The sequence below is a fragment of the Pelophylax lessonae genome (assembly GCF_965119305.1).
Source record: "Pelophylax lessonae genome assembly, chromosome: 12".
In the NCBI taxonomy this organism is placed as follows: Eukaryota; Metazoa; Chordata; class Amphibia; order Anura; family Ranidae; genus Pelophylax; species Pelophylax lessonae.
In genome coordinates, this window is record NC_138779.1 from 119,520,298 (window position 1) to 119,547,270 (window position 26,973).

Consider the following 26,973-nt stretch of genomic DNA (forward strand, 5'->3'; position numbering starts at 1 on the left):
AGATTTTTTACATTTTCTTTATTGGATGTGTTTTATAGCAGAAAGTAAAAAATATTGTTTTGTTTTTTTTTCAAAATTGTCACTCTAGTTTTGTTTATAGCGCAAAAAATAAAAACCACAGGGGTGATAAAATACCACCAAAAGAATCTCTGCTTGTGGGAAAAAAAGGCATACATTTTATTTCGGTACAGTGTCGCACGACCGTGCAATTATCGGTTAAAGTAACACAGTGCTGTATCGTAAAAAAAGGCCTGGTCAGTAAGGGAGTAAAACGTTCCGGGGCTGAAGTGGTTAATGTTCACCTCTCATTGGATGAGTCACTTTTCATGTCGATATCCCTGTAATCCCCGGGAGCACCAGCAGGGTGTTACACCTCAGTTTGGAGGAGCACTACTAAGAATAAAATTAATCTATCAAACCTTTAAGTTTACCTCAAATATTTCAAAGCCAGCTATGTCCAGGATCCCTATGAATGATGCACCTTGTCGCTTGGTCCTATCCAGCGCTCTGTTGATGCGATGGACCAGCCAGCGGAAAAGCCGTTCGTAGAGCGCTTTAGCAAGTGCCTCCACAGCAAAGTCAGCCTGTAGAGGAAAAAATGCAGACATCGCTGTCAGTGTAAAGTAAATCCCTGTGTGGGGTATGTAAAATGTAGTGATGCCATTTATAATAAATAATATGAATTTAACAAAGCTCACCTGTTCCTTAGTCTGTGCCTTCTGGACGTAATCACGGCCAACTTTAATCTTCGGCATCAAGATGGCACGTGTAAACTCTGTCACATTGAGTCCCAAAAGATGGCACAGTTTCTGTGCGGCTACATAAAGGCAGCAAAAATATATTTCAAACTACCAACCAATGGAAGTGTTGATGAACAGAGATTATAAAGGCACTTTTACTATGTTGTCCCTAAAGCCGGGTACACACTACAATTTTTCATGCAATCCAGCTGGCTGCACGAAAAAAAACTGACAGCTCCAGTTGGAGCCGCTGTACTAACCATGCAAAGTTAGTTCAGAGGTTTCCCCCGATGAGCTGTTGTGTTCTGATAGGGAGACGGCCCCCCCCCGTCAGAACACTCTGATCAGTGCTCTCTGCCATTGGTTGAGAGTACTGATCGGGAGTCGTCGGCTGCTGGTTTTTCAGCATGCAGGTCCGGCAGAAGCCGGCCAGCTTCTGTCGGACAGACTGATATACAAACGGGCCGAATGTCAGACGTTTCTTTTTTGAACCACCCGTTGTCTCCCAACATTCAGCCAGTGTGTACAGGGCTTTAGAACCCAGATGATCACATTGTTCTATACAGGTATACAGTCCGTGAAAGTAAAGGTCTGCCGAAAACAACAGCAGGGATTATTTTTGCTGTGCAATGATGCAAACTATCACAGCTGTGGCATATGTATACCTCCTCCATTGTCTTTGCAACTTAAAGGAAAGTGGCTGGGAGCAGTAAAAACAAGCTTGCATAAGACAGAAATAGGATAGGATGCAAGATTACAAATTAAAGCCTGTGTACTCCTTAAAATTTGACAATCCTTGGCAGAAGCCAAGTTACCCTTTCCACAAATCCTGGACGGGGAAGCATACAGTGCATTGAAAAAGTATTCATACCCATTGAAATTCTCCACATTTTGTCATGTTACAACCCAAAAAAAATTGGGATTTTATGTGATAGACCAACATAGAGTGGCACATAATTGTGAAGTGGAAGGAAAATTATAAATGGTTTTCAAATTTTTTTACAAATAAATATCTGAAAATCATTTATCACTTTCTTTCTACTTCATAATTATGTGCCACTTTGTGTTGGTCTATCACATGAAATCCCAATAAAATACATTTACCTTTTTGGTTGTAACATGACACAAAGTGGATATTTTCAAGGGGTATGAATACTTTTTCAAGGCACTGTATACTTTGGGTAATTCACCAAACCTCCCTTGTTTGTACATGTTTCAGTGTCAATATATAAAGCTTGTTATACACCTTAGTGAATTGAGCCTTTACAGATAGAAGCTTTGTGAGAATCAATATCAAGAAAATGTCCTACAAGAAAGGGCTCAACAGCTTTGTGAGTTGCACCTATTGGCACGCATATCAGAAGCCTGAAATACATAGGATAAGATAACATGAAATACATAAGCTAGAATGAAATACACAAGAGTGTCGGGTCATTGGGGTGGAACATGTTTTACACTGTACAATGAACATACATTGGGGGGAGTTTATCAAAACCAGTGCAGCTGTGCACAGAACCAATCAGCCTCAGTTAAAGTGGAACTAAACCCTCCTATCCTTTACAGAAAAAGAAGTCGCCATCGTAGCCTTTGTTTGATCTGCAGTTGCCATGGCTCTGCACGTGATCAGTCATTGGCTTTACAGTTCAGTAGAGAGAACAAGCAACCGTGACAGTTATCATTTAAGGCATGCCCTAAATTGTAACGGTTTTGTGCATAGTTCTGCTTTAAAGTGGCTGTAAACCTCAGGCATGAAATATGAACAAAGCATATCCCTCTATAGTGTGTATTTGTCTCGTCATTTCTGTCTGCTGCTTTGTTCCTCCGCTATCAGCATGAATCACTTTTGACATGTTTTCCTGACACCAAGAAAAAAAATGGTGATGGGGGAGGGAGCTCCAGCTGATTGACAGCCTCAGCTCTGTGTGCTGTGTGGAGGAGGTGTGTCCCTTCGCACCAATCAGCTGTCAGAACTCTTCTCACTGAGCTATGCAGAGTGTAACTTCAGCTCCTCAACTCCCTTTTTCTAAATTCTCAGACAAGCCTATAAATTCAGCACTTTGAACAGATGAAGAGGAAAAAAAGACTGCAGACAGACAGATACAACCTATGTATGAGGGTTTGTTTCATCTCTGTGTATCACCTGAGGATAGTCACTTCACTGGGTATATGTATGGGTTTATAACCACTTTAAGCTTTGTAAATGAAAGATAGAAACAGATTTGCCATGTCCAGCTACTCCAATTCCTGGCTTTTTCTGTTTGATAAACTCTCTTCATTGTAGCTGGGGGGAATGCAGTCCCCCGAAATACAAAAACCTATACAATTCTAAGTGGAGCACAGTACATTCACACTGCATGATTTATAAGAAAATGATCATACAGTAAACATTTAGATCTTCTTTGCAATAGGATCTGTCCACATCTGAATGTGCTAAGATCGATGTTAGTGAATTTGGATTCATTGTTTTGTTCAGGCAAACTCTAAAAGCATGCAGATAAGTATGACAGCTTGTATTGTTGATATGCAATTTAATCCACTGTGACATCAATTAAAGACAATGCAGGAGGTCACAGGGGGATATGCAATACAATATCAGTAAAGAATGACACACCTGTGTTATCTGGCATGGATGCTTGGTCTGTGTTCCTCTCCTTCCGAAAGACAATATTGCCAAACTGGAGAACAGCCGATACCATCCTCAGCATAGCTAGGTGAAAGACATTAAAACAAAATAATTAAGAGATGCTCACTAAAATCCCAACTGTATATAAAATTAGCATTTCACTTATGTTACATATTTATTTTAGTTAAAAAAAAATTCTTTGGTTAGAATTGTTTTACATTTCCTAATCTCTTGCCGTCCATATAACACATATTTGCAGCAGCAAAAGGGCGGGCTGCAACACACACACGCAGCACAAACATGCCTTGAGGAAGACTCAAGCTACTGTTAAAGTTTAAAAAACAGAAAATCAGCACCAGGGACTTAACTTCTGCTCCTTGTGCTGATTCCTCTTCCATCCATGTCCTCCCCCACCGCCACCGCCGTAATCTTCCATTGGGTTATTACCCCTAAGGGGCTGTCATAGGCTCTTAGCAGAGCCTGACTATAGTAGCCCTTGATAAGAGCCTGTGACAACCCCTCAGTTGTCTTAACCCACACCACACTGTAATGGCCCATACACACGATCCGAAAATCGGACGAAAAATATCGCTTGTGAAAAGATCGGACGATAATCTGATCGTTAGTACACAGCTTACGACAGGCGATCACGACAGTTCGCCCGATATTATCCGGTCGTGCAAGCATAAAAATTTTGATCGTATTATAACACATCGTACGATAATCGTATTATCAGTATGTTGTTCGTCCAAAAAAAATGGTGAGCAGTAGACAGCGCATGAGCAGTAGAGATAATTTCCCCTCACACGCTACGGAGTGGTTACGCATACCGGAAGCTTTTGAATCATCGTCCGAGAAAATTCGTATCGTAAGTAACCTCTCCCATTTGCGAATATAATTGAGAGTTCCTAGCAACCAAACAAAAACGGACGGAGCGTCGTCCGATTTTCGGATCGTGTGTACTGGGCATAAGACTACAGCAGCAGGGCTGGGGGAGGTCATGGACAGAGAAGGATTTCTACTAACAGAAGAAGTATCAGTACATAATATTGCCTGTAAGTTATGTACCTTGTGCTGATTTTTTTTTTTTTTTTTTTTAGCTACACTTAGGCTTTAAACTTTTTCCGATTATGAGTTGTATGCTTTACTTCTGGTAATTTTTAAGCATACTGTGTATCCACCTTTCTCATAATGATGTTCTTCCTTACTCAATATAATCAATCAGATTGTAGATATTTTCTTAGTTTGCCAATTGGGGTTATTGCATTTAGTGAAATTACAAACTATACAATTTACATTTTTTTGCTTATTTTTTAATATTCCTAATGTAAGTATTCTTTTTTTTTTTTTTTTGTATTTTTCTTCCACGTGATTGGGTATTCTTTGCAAAGTGAAATTTTTACATTTTTACTAAGCTAAGTGAAAATTCACTTGCAAAGTGAACAGCCTAATTGCTTTTAGTAAATCAACCCCTATATGAATATTTTGTTTAGAGATATACAGATGCAATGAACGGACCTATAGGAACGAATAGTGATGATTATGCCTTTTACATTTGAATGTTTTTAATGTCTTTTAATGCATATCTATAAATATGTTATTTTTATTTTAATAAGAAGAAGCCATAAAAGACTTTCTTGTGAAAACCTATAAAGTCCTATTTACTTTTTTTTGGAAACACACAATCTCTTCTAGAAAATGTATTGCCATGTATCCAGCAGGTATAAATTACAAAGTAAGAAACTGCAACATTTATAATTCACACTTTTACTGTGTTTATAATGTATTTCTTATTTTTTTTTTAAATACAATCTAATACATGTCCCTGTATTGCAAAACTCCTTTACATGACAGCAGCAATCATTTTTGCCACATGCATAAGCAATACATATTCTCTCCCTCCAAGTTCTCAATAATGGCAAATTTTCAATACGTAACGCTGAACAACATTCCATTGTCATCAAAATGGGGACAACCTGTTACTTACACATGATTTCTTCATGACTAATTCCCATGATTTTCATGGACTCCATTGTCTCGTGGAAGATCTCTTTGTCCTGCTGTCCTGGAATGGTGACGTTTCCATTAGATAAAAAGCGATACTGGTTGAAGCCCTCCAAAAGTAAGTCAGCTAGAAGAGAGAAAACCAGAACACTATATCAGCTGCAACAATAAAGTCAAAAGCATAATAAAATAATGTTAGAAGAAAAATAATAGGTATATTTTTATGATGTAAGGGTCAAAGGCAGATAATCATTTTTTTGATATTAGGAATTATTTGTGTTGCTATTCATCAGTCATTCCTATGAGAAGACCGGCCTATAGTATCACTATTTCCACTGGTACTTCAACCACTAGTTTTCCTTTTTTATGTAATTTGCATCAAGTATACATTTTTTTCCAGGGTAAGCTAATATGTTTAGATCTAAATGACTTGGTGGCCATTAGGTTTCTTATAGATTCATTATTATGACCAAAGTTTGCCTTAGTGCTGCGGTGGGCTGTTGTAGTTCTGCCTGACCCCCCCACTGAACATATAATATTGGATGGCTGTAAGGCCCATTGGGTGGCCTCTCTTTGGAACACAACCAAACAGGTCTTGCATCATAGGTCTCATCATAGTGGACCACTTCGGTGCAGTCCCTGACATTCACTGATGGGTTCCCATGGATTCCTGCCTTAATTCCTTACTCATTAAATATGCGATTGTTGATAAATGCTTCTTTATGGTTTATGAGAACTGAACGGTATCACATATTGCATTAAACTGTATTGTTTATACTGTTATTTTGAAAACTGAATGAACAGATTGAAACAGAAAAAAAGTGAACTTATCCTTTAACCCGCATGTTCTAGAAACAGTGTTTTTATATTCAAACGAAATGACAAGTATTGGTACTTACTGACTACCACAGTGTTTCTTAAAGTGCAACTAAACTATCCTTTGCAGCCAAAAACTGCCATCTTAGCCTCTGTTTGATCCGCGGTTGCCATGGTGCTGCCCATATAATAAGGTATGACACCAGCTATTAGAAATAAATATATATATACATATATATATATATATATATATCAGCGGAACAGGATTTAACCAGCATATTACAGATGTACTGGTACACTATTTAGCACTTTGTGCACATTTGGTTAGTTTTATATTTAACCAGTACATCATATTGTAACTGGCTTTGTCATGTGGCACTTTGTATTTATTTAGAATGTGGCATGTGGCACTTTGTATTTATTTCGAATTGGCTTGCACTTTATATGTATATTGAATAGCACTTTATATTGATTAATATAATATATGTATGATCTCTTTTGCACATTGGAAATATAAGGATCATCATCTGTAGAATGCCACAAGTCCAACACAGTATTGATATTTTTGATAAGTTTTATACTGTATATTTATTTAAACATTGAGCACTTTATATTTCACACAGAGAGCAGCACCGATAAGTATATATTTATTTCATTGAGTAAGGAATTTGCATCCTTTTTATCAGCAGCAGCCCGCAATTTCACTGATTTAGTATGGAGCACATATTTGACAGCAAAAGAATTTTGATAATTCCTAAGCGCAGGTACACCCCAACATTACCAGCTATTAGGCTAGAGTCAAAAAACAAACAAAAGGGTGCACTAGCCTAGCGCATTATCCTCAATAACAGGCTTTATTCGTTAAAAGTATATATACACTCACAAGCAAAGGTATAAAAAATCCTAAACATCTGGAACAAACTGTATCCATGACCAACGTCCTCAATATATGATGGCTTACGCGTTTCAAGGCTTAGCCTCTTCTTCAGAGCCTCAAAATGCATTAGCCATCATATATTGAGGATACAGTTTGTTCCAGATGTTTGGATTGGATGTGATTTTTTAGCTTTAGCTTTTTTAATGTTCATTAGTACCTTAAACACTCCATATGAACAAAAGGTGCACAAATCATGACTTTACCCTCCCCTCTCGGTTTTTGTTGATTTAGAATGTCAAAAGAAAACAGGAAATAGAAAAATAAAAGAAAAGAAGCAGTAAACAGCAATCAAAGTACTCCAGAATGCCAAACTATGGTTATACATGCTTTGGTGTCCAGATCTTACACACAGGACTCCACCCGAAGAGTAAATAACATTATTACATTTAAAATGTGAGGAACATCACAGAACAAAAAAATGATACACTTAACTTATTCACAGTATTCCAGAGATCACACAATTTATACAAGGCTAAAGTCTCTGGAATGTGTAAAACGTAACAGCTTACTTTTCACATGCTCCCCTGCTCCCGCTAACATCTGGTAAAAAACATGGAATGTCCTTTCATCCTTGGCTTGGCGAATTGCTCGGGATTTCTCCAGTAAATCTGAAGGATGAAGTTAAGGGGGTGCCAAGAAAACGTAATGGTGACATCCTAATTAAACGGGAGCTTTGTAATAATATTCTTTTCAAAGTTGTTGTCATGTCTTGTTCTTCTGCAAAAGTCAAACTGTCGGTTTCATAAATGTTCATGTGCATGTCTATGTATACTAAAATTATAGGGGGGGGGGGGCACAAAACCACTTATTGGATGCCCCCACCTTCTCATAACTCTCCCTAATTATAGAACATCAGCTCATAAAACACTGGATAAGATCAGGGGGCGTATCTATCGCGAGGCAAACAAGGCGTTTGCCTGAGGCGGCGCCTGTACCAAAATGAGGCCTGCAGCTGCAGGCATTAACCTGGTATTGTTTTTTTGGAGATGGCGGTCGGCTCTGTCATAGTAGCAAACGGAGCGGCTTACTAGCCACTCAATTGTTATTACAACCCCCTCCCCCCGCTGCCTTCCACGGCTCTCTCGTCCCACCCGGAGAACCAAGCAATCACTGTGGTGCATCCACCAGCTGGCCGGACAGCAGAGCAAAGATGGGATCGGCTTTGATCAGCTGTTCGTAACAGTAAACCGGAAGCAACAGCACGACATCAGTTCTAGTTTACTCTGAAACCACTGCGGGCAGTTTTTAAAAATTTAAAGCATTCAAAAACACAGATCTTGCTATTTTGAATGCTTTTAAGTACAGAGGAGGGATTTGGGGTCATTTAGGCCCCAGATCTCTTCATAAACATGTCTATTGCTGTCACAAGAATGTTTACATTCCTTGTGAGAGCAATATAAGTGATTAAAAAATATAGCAACAGTGTAGTAAAAATTATAAAATAAAAAAATTTAAGCGACCACGTCCTACAGTGCACGCGCGCGTCGGTCCCGTACACACGCAAACAGCGATCATCCCACAAATGTGAGGTATTACTATGAACGCCGGACCATGGGCAGTAATTCTAGCACCATACCCCCTCTGCAAATCTAAAGTGGTAACCTGTAAAGACTTTTAAAGCATTGCCTACGGATAGTAAAATGTACGCGTTTCGTTGCAGTTGCACTGGCATGCGCAATTTTAAAGCAGCTGGGATGCGACACATTTTGGTGTGGGGAGTGCCAGATTTCAGTCTTGCCCAGGGAACCACAAAATCAAAATACACCATTGGATAGGATATAGAGAAATTTTTAGGTGTTATTAACCACACTTAGAATTAAAGGCCGCTCTCCACGCTACAGACATCACAATAGCGGGCGCGGTTTACCATGTTTTATCTCTATTTTGTATCTGTTTGATCAGCAACTTTAATAAAAAACGTTTTAAACGGTACTGCACCATCTGGCGCTATATTTTTTCTCCCTAACCGGACTTGGAGGACCTTATTTGCCCAGGAAGGGGATTTCGGTCTATGAGGGATACAGCCCAGCAGTTACCATTCCTTTGGCCGGGAAGGTCCTAAAGCGTTACAGGTCTCTCTACCGTAAGGTAATTGAGACCCACCATTTCTGGTGAGTTTACACCTTATCCTTTCCTGAAGCCAATTCCTATGATTGGTTTTTTTACCACTGGAGGATCCAACACTGAGCACTTGCACTTTTTTCTTTGCACTTAAGTGGATTATCTTTCACCAAGTCACTTATGAACTTTATATGGACTTTACTTGGCACTAATATGCACTTATATGACACCTTTTGTTAATTGATAATATATGTAACACTATGTTTTTTTTGATGGGTTCATATGTTATATAATATATGGTTGTAGTTCTTTTAACTACATCCAATTATTGATTTTAAACTTTTAGATTATCCTGATCCTACTAGCAAGCGCTATATAATCCCATTTATCTTGGGGTTTTTTCATCCTATTACTATGAACGCCAGACCATGGGCAGTAATTCTAGCACCATACCCCCTCTGTAAATCTAAAGTGGTAAAGACTTTTAAAGCATTGCCTACGGATAGTAAAATGTACGCGTTTTGTTGCCGTTGCACCAGCATGCACAATTTTAAAGCAGCTGGGATGCGACACATTTTGGTGTGGGGAGTGCCAGATTTCAGTCTTGCCCAGGGAACCACAAAATCAAAATACACCATTGGATAAGATATAGAGAAATGTTTAGGTGTTATTAACCACACTTAGAATTAAAGGCGGCAAGTGGCATTTATCACTCATAGATGGGTACTCACTTCAACCAAACACGGATGACAGCAGAACAGGTGCAATTCTGTGTGTGGTTTAGAAGTCTGATTTAGAATGTGTGAAAGTTTTATCATTTGCTAAGCCTCTCAAGACTGCATCTAAATGTAAGCAGTTTAATTATATGAATTTGACTTGGTATCTCCCACTTAGAGTCCCCTGTACAGCACAGCTCAGACTGCAAGAGGGTGGGACAGCACAAAAAGACATTTAGTTACGTTGCAGTGCTCATGTGCTACCAAGAATTATGCTAATTGGAGGAGAGGGCAAAGTGACAGAGATGAGCTCATCAGTCCACTGTTATTCCTTTTACAGACTGAGGAAGAGACAAGACCTTTAAGGACTCATTCATACCAACCTACACACTAAAATGTTCTGTTGTGTAGCAGCAGGAAAACGCAGTGCCTTGCAATGTTGCAAAGCAAGGCATTAATTATCTTTTTTTCTTTTTTTTAAACGTACTGAAATGTCACAAAATGACCTTTTATTCATCTTTATGCACCCCAGCAATGCAAAAAAATGTAGAATGTCTGCATTTTTATGTACAACAACCCACTTTGAGGCAGTGTTGTGGTCTGAACAGGGCACATAAAAGCCAAATGCTCCCTTTGCAATTGCCCTGGTGTTGAGACTGCATTAATCAGAGCAAATAAATGCAGCTCAACTGATGTGGTGTGAAAGAGCCCCAAATCTTAATTAACTGCATAAAGTCTCCTGTGCTCTATGGCAGAGTGGTGCAAATCCCAGGACTGAATGGCCAGAATCTTTGGCAGGTAAACAGCCCCATATACGGTCTGTGTATTTAGCCGTTTGCCTGGGGTTTAGCTTTAATGTTGCAGTAATAAACTATTTAGGCCCCTTTCACACTTATGTGACCTAAAAGTCGTGCCATTTTACCGCAAATTTTTTAGCCGCGGTTTTGACTGTATTTGAAGCACTGCCTATATTTATGGACCTGAAAGCGCATTAAAATCATACCAAAGTACTGCAGGGACTACTTGACTTGAAGTCGCACAGATATGAATGGTACTCATTGGAAATCATTAAATACGACTTGTCATGCGACTTTGCAGTCCCAAATCGAATGACAAGTCGCACAAGTGTGAAAGGGGCCTTAGGAAGCTTAAAAAGTGTCACCCACATTACCAAGTAAACACGAAATAACAGAGTATAGCACATCTTTGCAATTCGGAGAACAAAAGAAATGTGGTTTTTGCATTTTCCCCAAAAGGGATAAAAACCAGGGCTGGTAAATAAATCATGTGGCTGCTCATTACATATACCAAAAGCACCATTCACTGGAGTAATGAGCAGAGTTACTGATGTAGCATAGATAAGCAGTAGTATAACAGCATGCGCAGGCTGAAAGGATACAGGTTTCAATGTTGGCTCCAACGATGTATCCAGCGACATCAAAATTAATTCGGATAAATTTGCCCTAGGAGATTTCAATTAAAGAATAAGTCATAATGGAGCGATAGAAATACACAAGCCAGCACAAGCTATAAGCACAGATTAGATCTTCTTGTTCCACTTAGGAGACATAAATTAAATGAGACTTATTTATAAAAACAATGGTGTTACACGGAGGCTTTCATTCATTTTCCACCCTTCTGTTAACAATGATAAAACGATGGTTGAAACACAATGAGTTGGTTGGGCAATCTTCAGCTTATCTTTAATCAGGATTTTATAAACAAGATCAACCATGTGAGTGAGAGAGTTATTTCATTTAGAATCTACTAATATTGAATACAGAAAGTTTAGTGAGGAGATATTTAGTGACTAGAGCCCAAAGCATTACAAAGAGTCATAAAAATGTGTCAGTATCAGGCGCTACCACTAGGGGGAGTAAGGACTTCCACGAATTACAATTACACTAAAGTTGTGATAGCACAGAAATGATTGGTGCACATATTCATTTATATTTATTCATTAATTAATGTACTGGTACACAGACCCAGGCTGGCAATTTCTTGAATATACTAGAACAGTGGTCACCAAACATTGGCCTAAGGGCTGGATGCAGCCCTTTGTTTGCCTTTATCCTACCCTTGGGGCACTATTCCTCCCACTGACACCCACAGAGGGGGACTATGTCTCCCACTGACACCAACAAAGGGGCACTAGGTCTCCCACTGACACCAACAAAGGGGCACTATTCCTCCCACTGACCAACAAAGGGGCACAATTCCTCCCACTGATACCAACAAAGGGGCACAATTCCTCCTAATGATACCAACAAAGAGGCACAATTCCTCCCACTGATGCCAACAAAGGGGCACTATTCCTCCCACTGACCAACAAAGGGGCACAATTCCTCCCACTGATACCAACAAAGGGGCACAATTCCTCCTACTGATACCAACAAAGGGGCACTATTCCTCCCACTGACCAACAAAGGGGCACTATTCCTCCCACTGACCAACAAAGGGGCACAATTCCTCCCACTGATACCAACAAAGGGGCACTATTCCTCCCACTGACACCAACAAAGGGGCACTATTCCTCCAACTGACACAAAAAAGGGGCACTGTTCCTCCCACTGACACCAACAAAGGGGCACTATTCCTCCCACTGATACCAACAAAGGGGCACTATTCCTCCCACTGATACCAACAAAGGGGCACTATTCCTCCCACTGACACCAACAAAGGGGCACTATTCCTCCAACTGACACAAAAAAGGGGCACTGTTCCTCCCACTGATACCAACAAAGGGGCACTATTCCTCCCACTGACACCAAAAAAGGGGCACTATTCCTCCCACTGACACCAACAAAGGGGCACTATTCCTCCAACTGACACAAAAAAGGGGCACTGTTCCTCCCACTGACACCAACAAAGGGACACTATTCCTCCCAATGACACCAACAAAGAGACACTATTCCTCCCACTGATACCAACAAAGGGGCACTATTCCTCCCATTAACACCAACAAAGGGGCACTATTCCTCCCACTGATAACAACAAAGGGACGCTATTCCTCCCACTGATAACAACAAAGGGACACTATTCCTCCCACTGACACCTTCAATTGGGTACTATTCCTCCCACTGACACAAACAAAGGGACACTATTCCTCCCACTGACACTAACTAACAATAGGGTATAATTCCTCCTACTGATACCAATGATAAGTCACTATTCCTCCTCCTCCTCCTACAGACCAAAAATGCTATGTAATTTTATAACTCCCACTTACCACCAAGCCTTAAACATTATTTACTCCAACTGACGCTGAGCATTTTCTACTCCCACTAGCCACTGTCTGGCCCTTCTGAAGTTTGAAGGACAGTAAACTGACTCTTTGCTTAGAAAGTTTGGAGACCACTGTACTAGAAGGACCAGTGTGTAACAATATATAACATATTATTTACTCTGCTTGGGCTTTTAACATGATTATTTTTGCTTTGCCTATATGTCCTACTTGTACTCTTTTTTCTATTTTTTTTTTTTCAAAAATAAAAATTTGTTAAAGCCTGAACAAAACAGATGCAATTAAAAGAATGATTGCTTGGGGGATAACATGATGGGATATATTTATTATGTTTTCAGACAAGATTTACAAAACTTTCACTCAATAAGAATATGTTTTTCCATAACATTCAATTAGGAAAAAATGTGTGACTATTGGGTGAAAGTTAAGTGATTCCTGGGTGAAAACATTAATAAATTGACTACTATATTCCTCAAAGTATATATAAGACCAAAACTTATTTTGCGGTCTATCTCCCCTTGGGGTATTTCACTTTACATCCTTCCCAAGACACATAAAAGTAAAGAAAATATGTCTAAAGTGGAGGTAAGTCCTCTCTTCGACAGCTGGCACTAGACAGTGTCCGTGTTAGAAGATTTTGTCCCATTAAATGTGGTGACAACTGCACAATGTTGGATTTCCCATCACTTTCAATCCCAGTGACAAAGGTCAGCAGGATTAATAGAAAGAATCAATTTCCCCAAAAGGAACACGAACAGCAAAAAACACCCAAAAGCAATTCCAACCCTTCCCTATCAAAAACTAAAAATAGTTTTGAGTATATCAAACTCAACTTGAGTTACTTCCTATTTTGTGCTTGCTTGGAGATATTGATGAAGAACAAATCCAACCTGAGGCAAGAATACCTATTATACGTTTGTTATTTATTGCCCGAAAAACAATTGCTATGACTGTTAACTCCCAGTCCACCCACATTTGATAACTGGTGATTGCAAGTAAACTCCACCTTATTGACTGAAAAACAAGTACATCAAAATAGGGGCACTCCTAACAAATGTTCCCCTCTCTCTTTGGTCTCACTTAGGTTACTACATCACAGTGCAAGAACTCGGAACATCTCGGACCTAGATAATATTGGGCCTACCCTGTTCCGTGATAGTACAACTATAACCAATTAGTGCAAGAGCTCGGAACATCTCAGACCTAGATAATATTGGGCCTACCCTGTTCCATGATAGTAGAACTATAACCAATTAGTGCAAGAGCTTGGAACATCTCGGACCAAGATAATATTGGCATACAAAAGTTCCGTGATAGTACAATTATAACCAATTAGTGCAAGAGCTCGGAACATCTCGGACCAAGATAATATTGGGCCTATCCTGTTCCATGATAGTACAACTATAACCAATTAGTGCAAGAGCTCGGAACATCTCGGACCTAGATAAAATTGGGCCTACCCTGTTCCGTGATAGTACAACTATAACCAATTTGATTAAATTAGTTTTAATTATACTATCACAGAATAGGGTAGGCCCAATATTATCTTGGTCCGAGATGTTGTGAGCTCTTGCACTATGATGAGAGTAGGGGATTTGTCGCTAATATGTCCTCAATGGCTATTGGGTGTAAGCAGATGTGTTTGTTTATTGTTTTTCTTCTTTGTTCTATTTTCTGATTGACTGAACGGTTCTATATGACACATGGCGGTTCTTTTCTCAAAGTCTTTCATATGTATACCTGATACCGTTGGAAAAGAGACTTGTTACTGTGTTTGCTCTACGAATACCAATGTGATGCTTTGAAGTGTATGTTTATAAAGTGCCTGCTGGAAGGCTTACTCATGTCCAATTTTGTACACGAGTGTCATTTTCGATATGTTTTTGTTTTTGTAAAACTGAAAAATTTCTAATAAAAATTTAAAAATGTTTTAAAAGAGGTTTAAATATACATTTTTCTTCTTAGTATAACATTCTTAAAAATGAAAATCTAATACAAGTGAAAGGGGTGTCTTCTTACAAATCGAGAAGAGTTGTCATTTTTCACGGTCTTAGCATTTCCAAAAGCTTCCAAAATTGGGTTGGCTTGCAGGAGTTGATGTTCTAGCTCTCCCTGGGAATAAACAAATATAGCCCAATATAATATATCGGCGTACTTTAGAAACACATCATTTATAAACAAAAGTCAAAGAGAAAACAAAAGGAATAAAAGAGAAAACTGTGATATTACATGCTTTTAGTTGCCAAGAAAAGCTCAGTGACCATATAAACAGAAAAGCTGTTCCTGCAGTAAAGGGGACTTACCTTAGTCATTTGCATTTGTGAGTTAGGCCCCTTTCACACATATGGTCCGTTCAGTTCATCAGCTTAGTCACGTCAAAATGTATCAGTTTTTCATCTGTTTTTCATCCATTTTTCATCCGCTTTTTGTCCGTTTTCATCAGTTTTTCATCCATTTTTCATCAGTTTTTTTTTTATTATCCACTACCAATGCAAAAACGGATGAAAAACAGACCGTTTGTCCGTTTACATCCGTTTTTCGTCCGATCCGTTTTTTTGACGGATGAAAAATAGGGCATTTACCCGTTCAAAAAAAACGGACATTGACGGAAGCGGATGAAAACAGATGTTAATGGGTGATCATCCGTTGTCATCCGTTTTTGCATAGAGATGCATTGATGTCCGTTTTTCATCCATCAACGGATGGATGAAAAACGGACAAACGGACCGTATGTGTGAAAGGTGCCTTAGAGAAACAGACATGCAACAGCAACTCAATTTTTTGCGCTTGCTTTCCATGTGCGTAAGTTAAGGAGAATGGAGATAAAGTAAAGATGTACCTTTGTATCAAAAACCCAGTACTTGTTACAACCTCCTCTAATCTATTATAACCAAAATTAGCCCTCATATAGTGGGCAGTTCCAATTTACATTGGATTTTCCATCAGCAGCTGGGCTCCAGTTCATAGGCACAACTACAAGCTCAATACAGATGAATAGAATAGCGGAGTTGGACTCCCCCATTTATCTATAAGGGCCTGTGCCCATGGCTTGTTTTGATGGCATTATCATCATCATCAGTTTCAGATCCTTCTGAGATCATTGGCAGGTGCATTTGCCACTTTAATTCCCGGCTTCTCAAAAATTACATTATTGTTTCTGGTATAAAATTGGCACCATTAAGTCCCGGTTCACACTACCGCGACTTGTCAGGCGACTTGGCCGCCTGCCAAGTCGCGGTCCATTCAGTGCAATTGGAACCGTTCTAATAGGAGCGACTCAAGTCGCCCCGACTTAGAAAATAGTTCCTGCACTACTTTTGACCGAAGTCGGCGCGACTTGCATTGACTTCCATTATGTGAAGTCCGTGCAAGTCGCGCCGAAGTCGCGGTGCATGACGACTTCACTAGTCGCCCCCGAAGTTGTGTCGCCATAGTGTGAACCGACTCTTAAAGTATACAACATTTTCATTGTAAACATCTGACACTGATACTTATAGAATATATAATATTTTGATGTAGCAATAATCACAACAATAGATTATACTTACCCTAATGGTAAAGTGAACCTGTGTCCAGATCATACACACTAAAGTATTAATATATTCTGAACAAGAAGTAAAGTTTTTTAAAACAGAGCCTCACATCTGTCATTATAAGTATTGTACAAAAACTAATTTTTAAAGTTTACAATACAGGCATTGGTCTTGGCAGTCTGGCCGCCCTCTAATGTAAACACACAGAAGGTGGTCCTAAATGGTTAGGCCGGCCATACACAGAGCAAATTACTTTCCTGCAACCACAGGTTGTAGGAAAGAAATTAGCTCAATTCACCCATCAACACAGATAGTGTTGATGCGGGAATCCCTCCTGCCGGGCCATTGTCTTCTGCTGGCGGGTGGGGAGGGGAAAGCCGTTTACGCAAGGAGAAGACAGTGATATCCGCTAGCGGCTACAGCAGCTGCTTGTGATAATTGCAAGCGAATTCGGCAGGTTGGTTGTACCCAAGTTCATTGATCGATCAACTTGGTACATTCAGCCTGCCCATTAATGCTTCAAATCTCAGCAGGTTCCTGCTGAATTAACTGAGATTCGAACCGTGCATTGCCTGCCTTAGAAATCACTAAAACTGGCTTTGAGGCCTCCAGTGTAAATTGTGGGCATATTTTCAAGCCTATGTGAGACAGATACAGCAGCTGTATCTTCCAGGAGTGGAAATACGCCTTCAATTTTCAGTAGATGCCTCAAACTGCCTGTGTACATGACCTTTAAGAACCTTGAGGATGAATAGCTTCACATTACAAGCATCTAGAGAGGTCAGGGATTTATTTAAAAGCTATTTTACTGCATGTTAATACAATGTAAATAGTTTAATATGCATAGTCTGGGTGCAAGTGCATTTTCAACATACATTTAATGCTCTAATAGGTGTATTATCTAAATGCACATATAACTATTTGTAAAAGATGTTTCTGTTGGTCTAGCAAAAAAGAAATTGTTTAAAGTGTGGGGGAGGGAAAATGGCTTATTGGGCCCAATTTGGACATTTTAACTTAGGGGTGTACTCACTTTTGTTGCCAGCGGTTTAGACATTAATGGCTGTGTGTTGAGTTATTTTGAGGGGACAGCAAATTTACACTGTTAGGCTCCATGTACACGGGACGCTGGAAATGGCCGTTTAGGAGCAGTTGGGCGTTTTTTTCAGAAGCCCCTGAACCCATCTACATTTTATCTTATCTGTCCATGTACACCAGGTCGTTTACAGTCATTTGCAGGCAGTTGCGTTCAGGGACTGTTTTTAGAACGCAATTATTTGCGTTCGAACGTGTGTTTCCCGGCGTTTCAAACGCACAAACGCGTCCGAACGCGTCTGAGCGCGTCCGAACGCGATGACCCGCGTTTAGCGTTCGCGTTTTTCCATTTTAAAGGGGAATAATTTTTATGACCTCTAGGAATGCTTCTAAACGCAAACGCTGCTAAACGCCCGCTTAACGCGGGTACAAACGCGACTGAACGGACGTTTCAAACGTCCTAAAAATTCCAGCATTCAAAGGGACTTTTAACAATGCCCCGTGTTCATGGAGCCTAATACAAGCTGTACACTCACTACTTTACATTGTAGCAAAGTGTCATTTCTTCAATGTTGTCACATGAAAAGATATTATAAAATATTTACAAAAATGTGAGGGGTTTTACTCACTTTTGTGAGATACTGTGTGTGTGCATATACAGTATATATATATGTATATATATATTTATTTATTTTTCCAAGCTAAACTCACATTTGAAAAAGGGTGTAAGCATTGCTTTAATGTAGTGTAGATTTGGATGGAGCCTGCTTGATATGCATGTCTGATTTTATTGTTTGGAACTGCAAGTGTGACTCACTCATAAGTGCATATATAACACATACAAAACTAATACAAAAATATAAATGTTACAATAAAATAAAATAAAATAAAACAAAATGAGTTACTCACATATGACATGGTACTGGAATTCTGGGTCAAAACACAAACAGTACGTAAAAAACAAAAGAAAAAAAATAGATAACACAAATGTTAATGACAGAAAAAAAAAGAAATATTAATTATAAGCAATTAATAAAAACTATGTCAATTAAAAAAAAAAATAATAATAATAACTTTTTAAAGGAAATGAAAACACCAAACAGAAAACTGATGAGTAAACAATAGGTTAAAAATAAAAATAGACAGATGGTGGTTTGAGGATCTGACGATTGACTGCATGTTCTCTAGAATGATGAAGGGACTGTCACAAATATGTATGATTGTATTAGCCAGGTGTATGTGCTTATCCATTAAGCATACTCCTCAACTCTGACCTTATGAATAGTCATCAACTATGAAAGTGCAACCTGGCCAATCAATTCCTAACAAAATATCAGTCATCTAGGCAGGGTCTGGGGACATCAGCTGACCCAATACACACAAGCATGCATGTTTCTGTTCAGAAGTAATTGATACATTGTTATATTGAAGGAATCCTATAATGTTGGTTAATCAAAGTGAACTTGATGTAAAGACATTTCAAGAAAAGCCTAGCAAGGGTTTATAATAAGGTCTGTTGTACCCAATAGTCTTACCTAGTTATGGGTTCCTTCACTTTTTAGACTCACCAGATGTAGATTTGTTTCCTTCACTCACCCATCACTCCAAGGAAGACCACCAAGTGTATGCTTTGAGTTGGTCCAGTCGGGAACTTAGAATTCCCAAGCCACCCACACATTACAGTGATGGGCCAATTATAAAGCACCAGCAAGGTCACAAAGATTGAGTCCAATCCCCCCCACCCCATATATTTAGAAGTACAGGGTATTTTCTTTATACCCAGTAACTAAATGGAGCATCAAGAGAGCAAAGTATGTTCTACTGGTATGTTCTACTGAGTAGGGAAGAGGGGGCATTACAGTAAACCCGTTATTTTGCACTGGATCGGCAAAGCATATGTTTGCTTTAAAAATGGTCAATTAAGTCCCAAACTTCCAGCTCTGCAGATCGACTTTGCCTCTCACAGTAACATTGAAAAAAATGTCTTAAGTAGTAATTTTGAGGCATAGACTGTATAACCATCATCTATAACGTGTTGAAATGAGAAGTATCAGGTTGGGGGCTTCTTACATGTTGCTCTAAATAGCAACCACATTTACTCTTATTCTGACCCGTGTTCTGAGAACAGCAGAACCTCAGTTTAAACTCATGCCACACGCAACTAAATAAACTGCATTTAAGAAAGGTAATCTATGCAGAAGCCTGAATGCTTGCTAACGCATGCATGCATGCACACGTTTAAGTTACTTTATCACCGTCAATTTTAAATGTACAGAAAACTGAATCCAAAGTGGTACTAGAGAGGTAATAAATCTATGTAGTATTGCTTTTCTTGCACCTGCTTCCATATGTCACTAAAAATAGCTGATGTCATTGCAATTACACCTCGCTCTCTAGTAGTTAAAAGGTAATATGTAACACAAACTGTGTCTGTCACTAATAATAATGGCAATAACTATTCAAATGGATGTGTAGCTAACCCCTAGGCTATAATTCTTAGTATGAATACATGTGAATATGTCATCAATGTCTAGTAAGTAAAATAAAGTCTAGCCAAAAGTGACATGGCATCTTTAGATGGAGTATGATGGGCTGAGTCACCTACTGGGTACGTACTGAAAACTTAGTCCATCTTTTCTTAACCTTTTTTCCATAGAGGAACCCTTGAAATAACTTTTTGGGCTCAGGGAACCCCCACTAATTACTAATATATCTACAGCTCACAGTATGTTAGTGTGATGGTCACACTATATGACTACATGTGTAGTCATTTGGGAAGAATCCCTACCTTAGAAATAGCTAAAAAGATAATTGGTAAAAGTTGTTGCTCATCTAAGAGGCAGAAGTTGCTCATGGAACCCAGAGGAACCCTGCTGAAAAAGGCTTATTTATTCTTTCCCTAGCCAGAGGTAGATAGAGTCGTAAGAGGCGAAAAAAAAGGGGGGTAAGAGTCAAAATGTCTATCAAGTTATTATTGCTGTGTTGGGGAGGGTGTCAAAGTTCCTTACTTCCTGCTCCGGTGACACAGGGGAAGAAATGAGAAGGTACAGGTGTGACAGGACAGTATGGCAAAGTAAGCAACTCCTCCCCACTACACTAATTAAATGTGCATTTTTGCTGTCTGTGTACTTAAAAAAGAGATATCCTATTACTTGGGAGTCCTTGGGACAGACTTGCCAAGCCCTATAAAAATAAAGATTTTCAGAAAGTCAATAGAAATCTAATAGTGTATGCCCAGCCTTATATCAAACACACAAATTTGTTACATGCTCTTTTCGAGAAGGATTTGCTCATGTGAACAGTGCCGAAATAGAAAGAAAAAGCAAAAAGCAGGAAAAGGCAACAAAAGCCATTCTAAAGGCCTGGATGTTCATCAATCCACAAAAAGAGTCAATAAAAGGAGGAAAAACAACACTGTTGGTGTCGGTATTTAGCAAAGATTACAGCGAGGGCGCAATGCACAATGTTAAAAGAGCAGATGAAGAACCGCCTGGTAATGGCAAAGTACATGCAAACATTTTTGCAACTTGCTAAAGTTCATGTGTTCACTAGGAAAAGCACTGAACATAAATGGCGTTCAAGGAAAGGCACCAGAGAAGAAACCACTGCTCTCCAAAACACAATGCTACATTTTAAAGCACAGACCACCTGAATATTCAACAAATGCTATGTTAAAAAGAAAGAAATATAGCCCATGAACACCAAAATGTCATCCCAACTGTGAAGAATAGTGGATGGAGCAGCCTACTTTGCTGCCTTTAGGCCTGCATGGCTTTCTTTTGCAGAGCTAACAATTCACTAAAGCAATGTATCAAGATATTTTACAGAAGAATATCAGGGCATCACCTAAATCAAAGCTGGGTGACAAGACATTAACCCAAAACACAGAAGTAAGTCAGCTTCAAAAGTAAGACATTAGGGAACAATTTGTACAGAAATCCACATAATACCACGGGGTTCACCAATTCTATTTTGTGGTTAATCACTGCAACTATTTCATTCCATCTAGCTTTTTGGTTAAGTTCCATGAATACAATTCAACAGATTTCAAAGGAGCTGCAGAAAAACATATTTAAAGCGTTGTTATCCAATAAAAAAAAAAAAAAAAGATACTGTTTCCTTAAAACATGGTATACAGCACAGCGCTTGTGCTGTGTAATTTGGCCCCCTGTATCACCTAAAAAAACCTGGCTGATCCTGCCAGATTCTACCCCCCCCCCGTAAACTGCTGAGCCCTGACACCGTGGTCAGTGTACGTGCCTCCGTCATCCGCAGCCCTGCTCTCTGTCTCCTATGTCCTTCTCCCCACTCCCCTCCCTGTCTGCTGTGTCAGTGCCCGCCCCTCCACTCCTACTGCTCTCATATTTATTATAAAATAACCCTATCCCCTCTGTAAATTTAACACTAAGTGCTCCTGTGCCTGTCTTATAGAAAAAATATGCCAGCGATCACGTGACCGCTCCACTCTCTCTCTCCTCTCCTCTCCTCCCCGTCTGATGTCAGCAGCAGTGCTCGGGCCCACCCACTGGAGCTGTCAGCCAGGTAGAGAAAAGAGCCCAGGGATCAGCTGATCGCTGGGAGACGCTCTGATATAGGTACAGATCTGAATATTTTTTTTATAAGACAGGCACAGGAGCACTTAGTGTTATATTACAGAGTGGATTAGATTATTTTATAGTAGTGGCTTAACAACCACTTTAACAGAATGATAGAATGTTAATTTCAAGACAGAATATTAAAACCCATGTTTAGTCAATGCACTACTCTTAAAAATAAGGATGCTGATCTACTGCACTCCCTATGATTCATCACAGTTTACTGCGTGTAAAAAAAAATGGTGACTTGAAAGTCATCTTGGCTTACAGTCTAGTTTCAATTTGCAATGGATCCCGTTAATGGCCTGTGTTGAAAGACTTTGAGCTTGCGTTGATGGCATCAGTTTGACATGGTTCTGAGATCCTTCAGAGTTCATTGACAGATACATTATATCTGCATTTGACTTTCTTCTGAAATGCAGTTGACCTGCTTCAAGCGGATATTGCACTCCCATAGACTTGTATGGAAAATCAAAGCTCATCTAAGTGAACAAATGCCAGTCGAAAAAGGCCCTTAAGGCTAAGAAGACCCTGAACTGATTACCAAATACTGGCCAAATAAATTGTTTATTGGCTTCTTACTTTTCTCAAGGACTCCAAGAGAAAGATCTCTACAACTGAATTTCCAACTCTACATAACTACGGCAGCCATTGTGAAACAGTCTGACCCTGATCACTGGAAATCACAAGAACCCTGTAGGAAGACTTCACCAGTGGAGTCACTGAGAGATCTAAGAAGTGGAAACCTCATCGGCTTTGGGGGAATCAGTCTTTCGGGGACAGTTCATCTTAGAAATTATTACATGACATTTACTATAAATGTGCGGGACTACTGTGCTAGTGGCATGCATTACAAAACCCATGCAGGATGCACACAAAGTCAACTTGCCTGGTGTTTAATAGATTTGAAAGATTCCATCTGGTATTAGTAAGTGCACAAAATAATCAAGAAAGACAGTTAGTGACTAGAAACGACAGGGCTCTCTGCTGTCAGTCAGAGAAGCCAGCATTGTACTGCAGCCAAATATGCTGCTCCCAACACTTGGGCCTCTCTTAACTACAAGTGTGCTGCTTCTGTGCCTACTCAAGAGACAGACATTGTAGTGTTTCCATTACAAATCTCATGCAACATGTGTGATCCCACTGTAATACGTGCAGACATTGTAGAAAAGAATAATTACTGTTTACACCTCAGATGTTTTCATTTTTTCTGTCTGCAGTTCCAGTGGCGGGACTGTTCCCAAGGGAAACTGGATTCTATGGCTGGTATACCTTTTACTGGATCAACATAAAGATCATACATTTATTCCAGTTAAATTATGTCACAATGAATGGTGTGATATTGCTACTATTTTCAAAAAGTTAATAACACGTAGGGATCAATGTATCCATCTTTTTTACCCATGATTCACAAAACTTTCACCCAGAATTAATAAATTTTTTTAAATTCAATCAAGGGTAGTGTATGAATCTTGGGTTAATGTTTATCGAACACATTGAAACAGATGGAAGGGGGTCTATTTATCAAATGGGTTTCAGCTTGAATAAGAGCAGTGTGAACAGCAAGCTTTGAAAAAACATTAGCAGAGCTTTTAGGAAGCTTTTAAAGTACCATTTAACTCCAGTTTGTAAATGTTGAACACAGATCCTAATGGAAGTGTTGATTGCCACTTTAGGCAAGCAGCTAGCATGCTTCAGCAGGCTTCGTGAAGTTCTAAAGCCTGCTGGCAGCTTGTTTAGAGCCGAAATCAACACTTTCATTAGAAATGTGATAATAATGTAGCGCTACATCCCTTAATTCACATCCATTTAGATTATTTCAGAATCGTTTTTGTGTAGCTGCTTTTTCAACTATTTACTAAGATCTACTTGTGGTGCATAGCGCAGCTATTCTGATATCATTTATAAAGTGGAGCTGAATGGTACGTTAAAAGCTTCAAGAAAGCTTGGTGAAAACTCTGCAAATGCTTTGTCAAAGCTTGCTGTTCACATTGCTCTTATACAAGCTGAAAACCATGTGAAACAGGCTGAAGGAGGTATGAGGAGCTCCCTCACAACCTGCTTTTGTAACATGAAAAAGGGAGCAGCTGTCACCAGGACAGGAAGGCAAAAAAGAGTTCCAACCCTTCCTCGCTCTAAAATCCATTTCTCGGAGTTCATCGATGGACACAGCGCTCCAAAAAACATAACTACTGGGTTATATTGCCTCCTCCAGGAGTAGGACTAGGCAAAACAAAAAACCCCTGGCTACGCCCATGGGCCGTCCTTAGCTTGGCATATAACCCCTTCTCTACTCTAAGTAATCAGTTTAGTAGCAAGCCGTATTAGAAGTATCAGAACTCTATAGAGGGGTGGGTGCTGTGTCCATCTATGAACTCCGTCACTTTCGTTCATCGATGGGCACAGCGCTCCATAAATCATAACTAGTGGAACATCCAAAAGCAGTGCCAAAAGGAAAAGGAGGGGTGGGTAAATTAATCCAAGGCTAAAGGCTAAACATAAGTGCACTTAACCAGGACACAGGAGCCCCATCTGAAAAAATAAAAGTTGAAAGAAAAACATTCCTCTAGAGGGAACAGCCCCTCTTAAACAGCAGCTTGCAAAACTTTGCAGTCAAACGAAGCATCCGCAGATGCCAAAGTATCTACCTTATAGAATTTTGTAAGATACGCACCGACGACCAAGTGGCCGCCTTGCAAACTTGTCCGTCTGTGAGGCTATGTCGCGGCCTAGCGCGTAGCTGCAGTCTGCACGCGCTTGCTGGCTTGGCTAGGGGGACCACTGGATGTAGATTATCCAGCCCGTCGCCCAGATGCAAGAAAGGACCAGAGATCCCAGCCGGGAGCCTAGGTCCTTACTCCTGACTAGACAGATTAAAACTGATTACCTAGAGAGGGGGGTTATCTACCAAGCTGAGGACAGCCCATTGACATAGCCAGGTGGTTTTTGTTCTGCCTAGTCCCACTCCTAGAGGAGGCAATATAACCCAAAAGTTATGATTTATGGAGCGCTCTGTCCGTCGATGAACGAAAGAGAAATTATGTTTTTTGTCCCTATTCCTGTGGGATAGATTTCCCACCACTATCTGTCTTGCCAGAAAATTAGGAAAATTTCGCCAATGAGGACAGTGGTATCAAAAACCCCAAAATTGCTCTTTTCCTTACTTGCTCTATCGAAAAGAAATAAATATGTATGGGCTATAAACACATTTTTGATTTGGGGGGAGGGTGAGCTGGACACCTGAAATATAAAGTTTTTCTAGACTGTCAAGTTTTACTACAGATAAACTAGTTCTGTCAGTTTCCTGACCATGCTACTAAGAATGTCAGAAAACTCAACTTTGAGGTCATGGAGGCTCACATGTAAATCTGAATGGTGGAGGCACCAGAGACACAGGGGAGGTTGATGGAGCTAGCTCTTGATGGGCATTGCATGCCTTCTAAAGACAAGTATAACTTTTCAGATGTACTCACACTGTCCTGTACCTAGAGCTAAAGGAGATGTTCACTTATAAATAGTCAGTAGTTATTTTGGACATATTTTCAAGCTCCAAGCTTGAGACCAATTGAACAAGAAAAAAATCAACACAAGTCAGACAAAATACTTGACTTTGGGAAGACCACAAGCCACACAATTTAAAGTTATAACTTCATAATTTATGAGGTTGAACAAAGATTGATGTCCACCAAGTTCATACTCTTACAACAATGGTATTATGAGTGGCCTATGTAGAAACATAACCAACAACCGGACTGGCAGTTTTGAGATGGGTATTAATAAGCGCGGTTGGCATATTCAGGTCATACATACAATAATTTCATGCCAATTGCCTGATAAGACTTCGGATATCTAAGCATGCTTGGCCAACAATAATCTCTTGCTCAATACAGCTGGCAGGCAATGATATGTGCTTGACTTGCCCTTTATACCATGAATAACATGCAGTCTTTTGGTTTGGTTCTCTGTGCAGCCATAACTTTGCACACTGCATTTGAATATTAACTTTTTTTTTTTAAATATGACAAAACTATATATAAATTATCTTTGTTTAAAAATGAACAGATTCAACAACTTGCAGTCAGCATTCTGACTTCCCCCCTAAAGTTGTATTAAGCCCAAAAACAAAAAAAATAATATATTGCAGCTTACCAATCCTTAAGCCTAGCACACACGGGCTGAATTTCGGGCGGCAATGGCCGGTTCAATAGAAACAGGCTGACATTTGGCCCGTGTTTACTGGAGCCAGTCCACCAGGCTTCTGTCGCAGTGTCATGCCTGAAAAAGGTCTTCTGATTGGGTCCCGATCAGTGCTCTAAGCCAATGGCTAAGAGTGCTGACAGGAGTGTGCTCTGGTGGGGGGATGAGTGCCCTCCCCCTGTCAGAACACAATACAACAGCAGGGGGATCGCTGTACTAACGTTGGATAGTTAGTACAGGGGCTCCTCCTGGGCTGTCAGTTTTTTTTCGTTCAGCACTGGTGGGTTGAACAAAAAAACTAGTAGTGTGTACGAGGATTTAGATGTGGTGGCTGCATTCATTTTCTTTTTTTAGACTTTCTTTCCTTTATTTTCCCCTGGTGATACAGACTGCAACACACTTTATGTCTTAGGGTGTCTCCATTCTGAATGGAGGAGCAATGGAGACAACCTTTGGAGAGCAGCATTGTCAG

At 39.7% G+C, this 26,973-nt stretch overlaps 1 protein-coding gene across 10 annotated transcripts in view; it reads right to left on the reverse strand.

Annotated features, from left to right (window-relative positions):
• Window positions 1-26,973, reverse strand: part of LOC309568217 (myosin-10-like) — a 311,346-nt gene that overhangs the window by 67,134 nt on the left and 217,239 nt on the right. For 3 of the 10 annotated variants that reach the window (XM_082273871.1, XM_082273872.1, XM_082273868.1), the window contains exons 6-13: window positions 23,190-23,223; window positions 15,161-15,249; window positions 11,297-11,360; window positions 7,630-7,728; window positions 5,351-5,494; window positions 3,352-3,447; window positions 699-817; window positions 432-584 (exon numbers count right to left, since the gene is read on the reverse strand). In XM_082273871.1, coding sequence (XP_082129997.1) covers window positions 432-584; window positions 699-817; window positions 3,352-3,447; window positions 5,351-5,494; window positions 7,630-7,728; window positions 11,297-11,360; window positions 15,161-15,249; window positions 23,190-23,223 — 798 coding nt within the window. Of the gene's footprint in view, window positions 1-431; window positions 585-698; window positions 818-3,351; window positions 3,448-5,350; window positions 5,495-7,629; window positions 7,729-11,296; window positions 11,361-15,160; window positions 15,254-18,618; window positions 18,643-23,189; window positions 23,224-26,973 lie in introns of those variants that run through there. The other 7 variants (XM_082273875.1, XM_082273874.1, XM_082273870.1 and 4 more) reach the window with 3 other exon arrangements.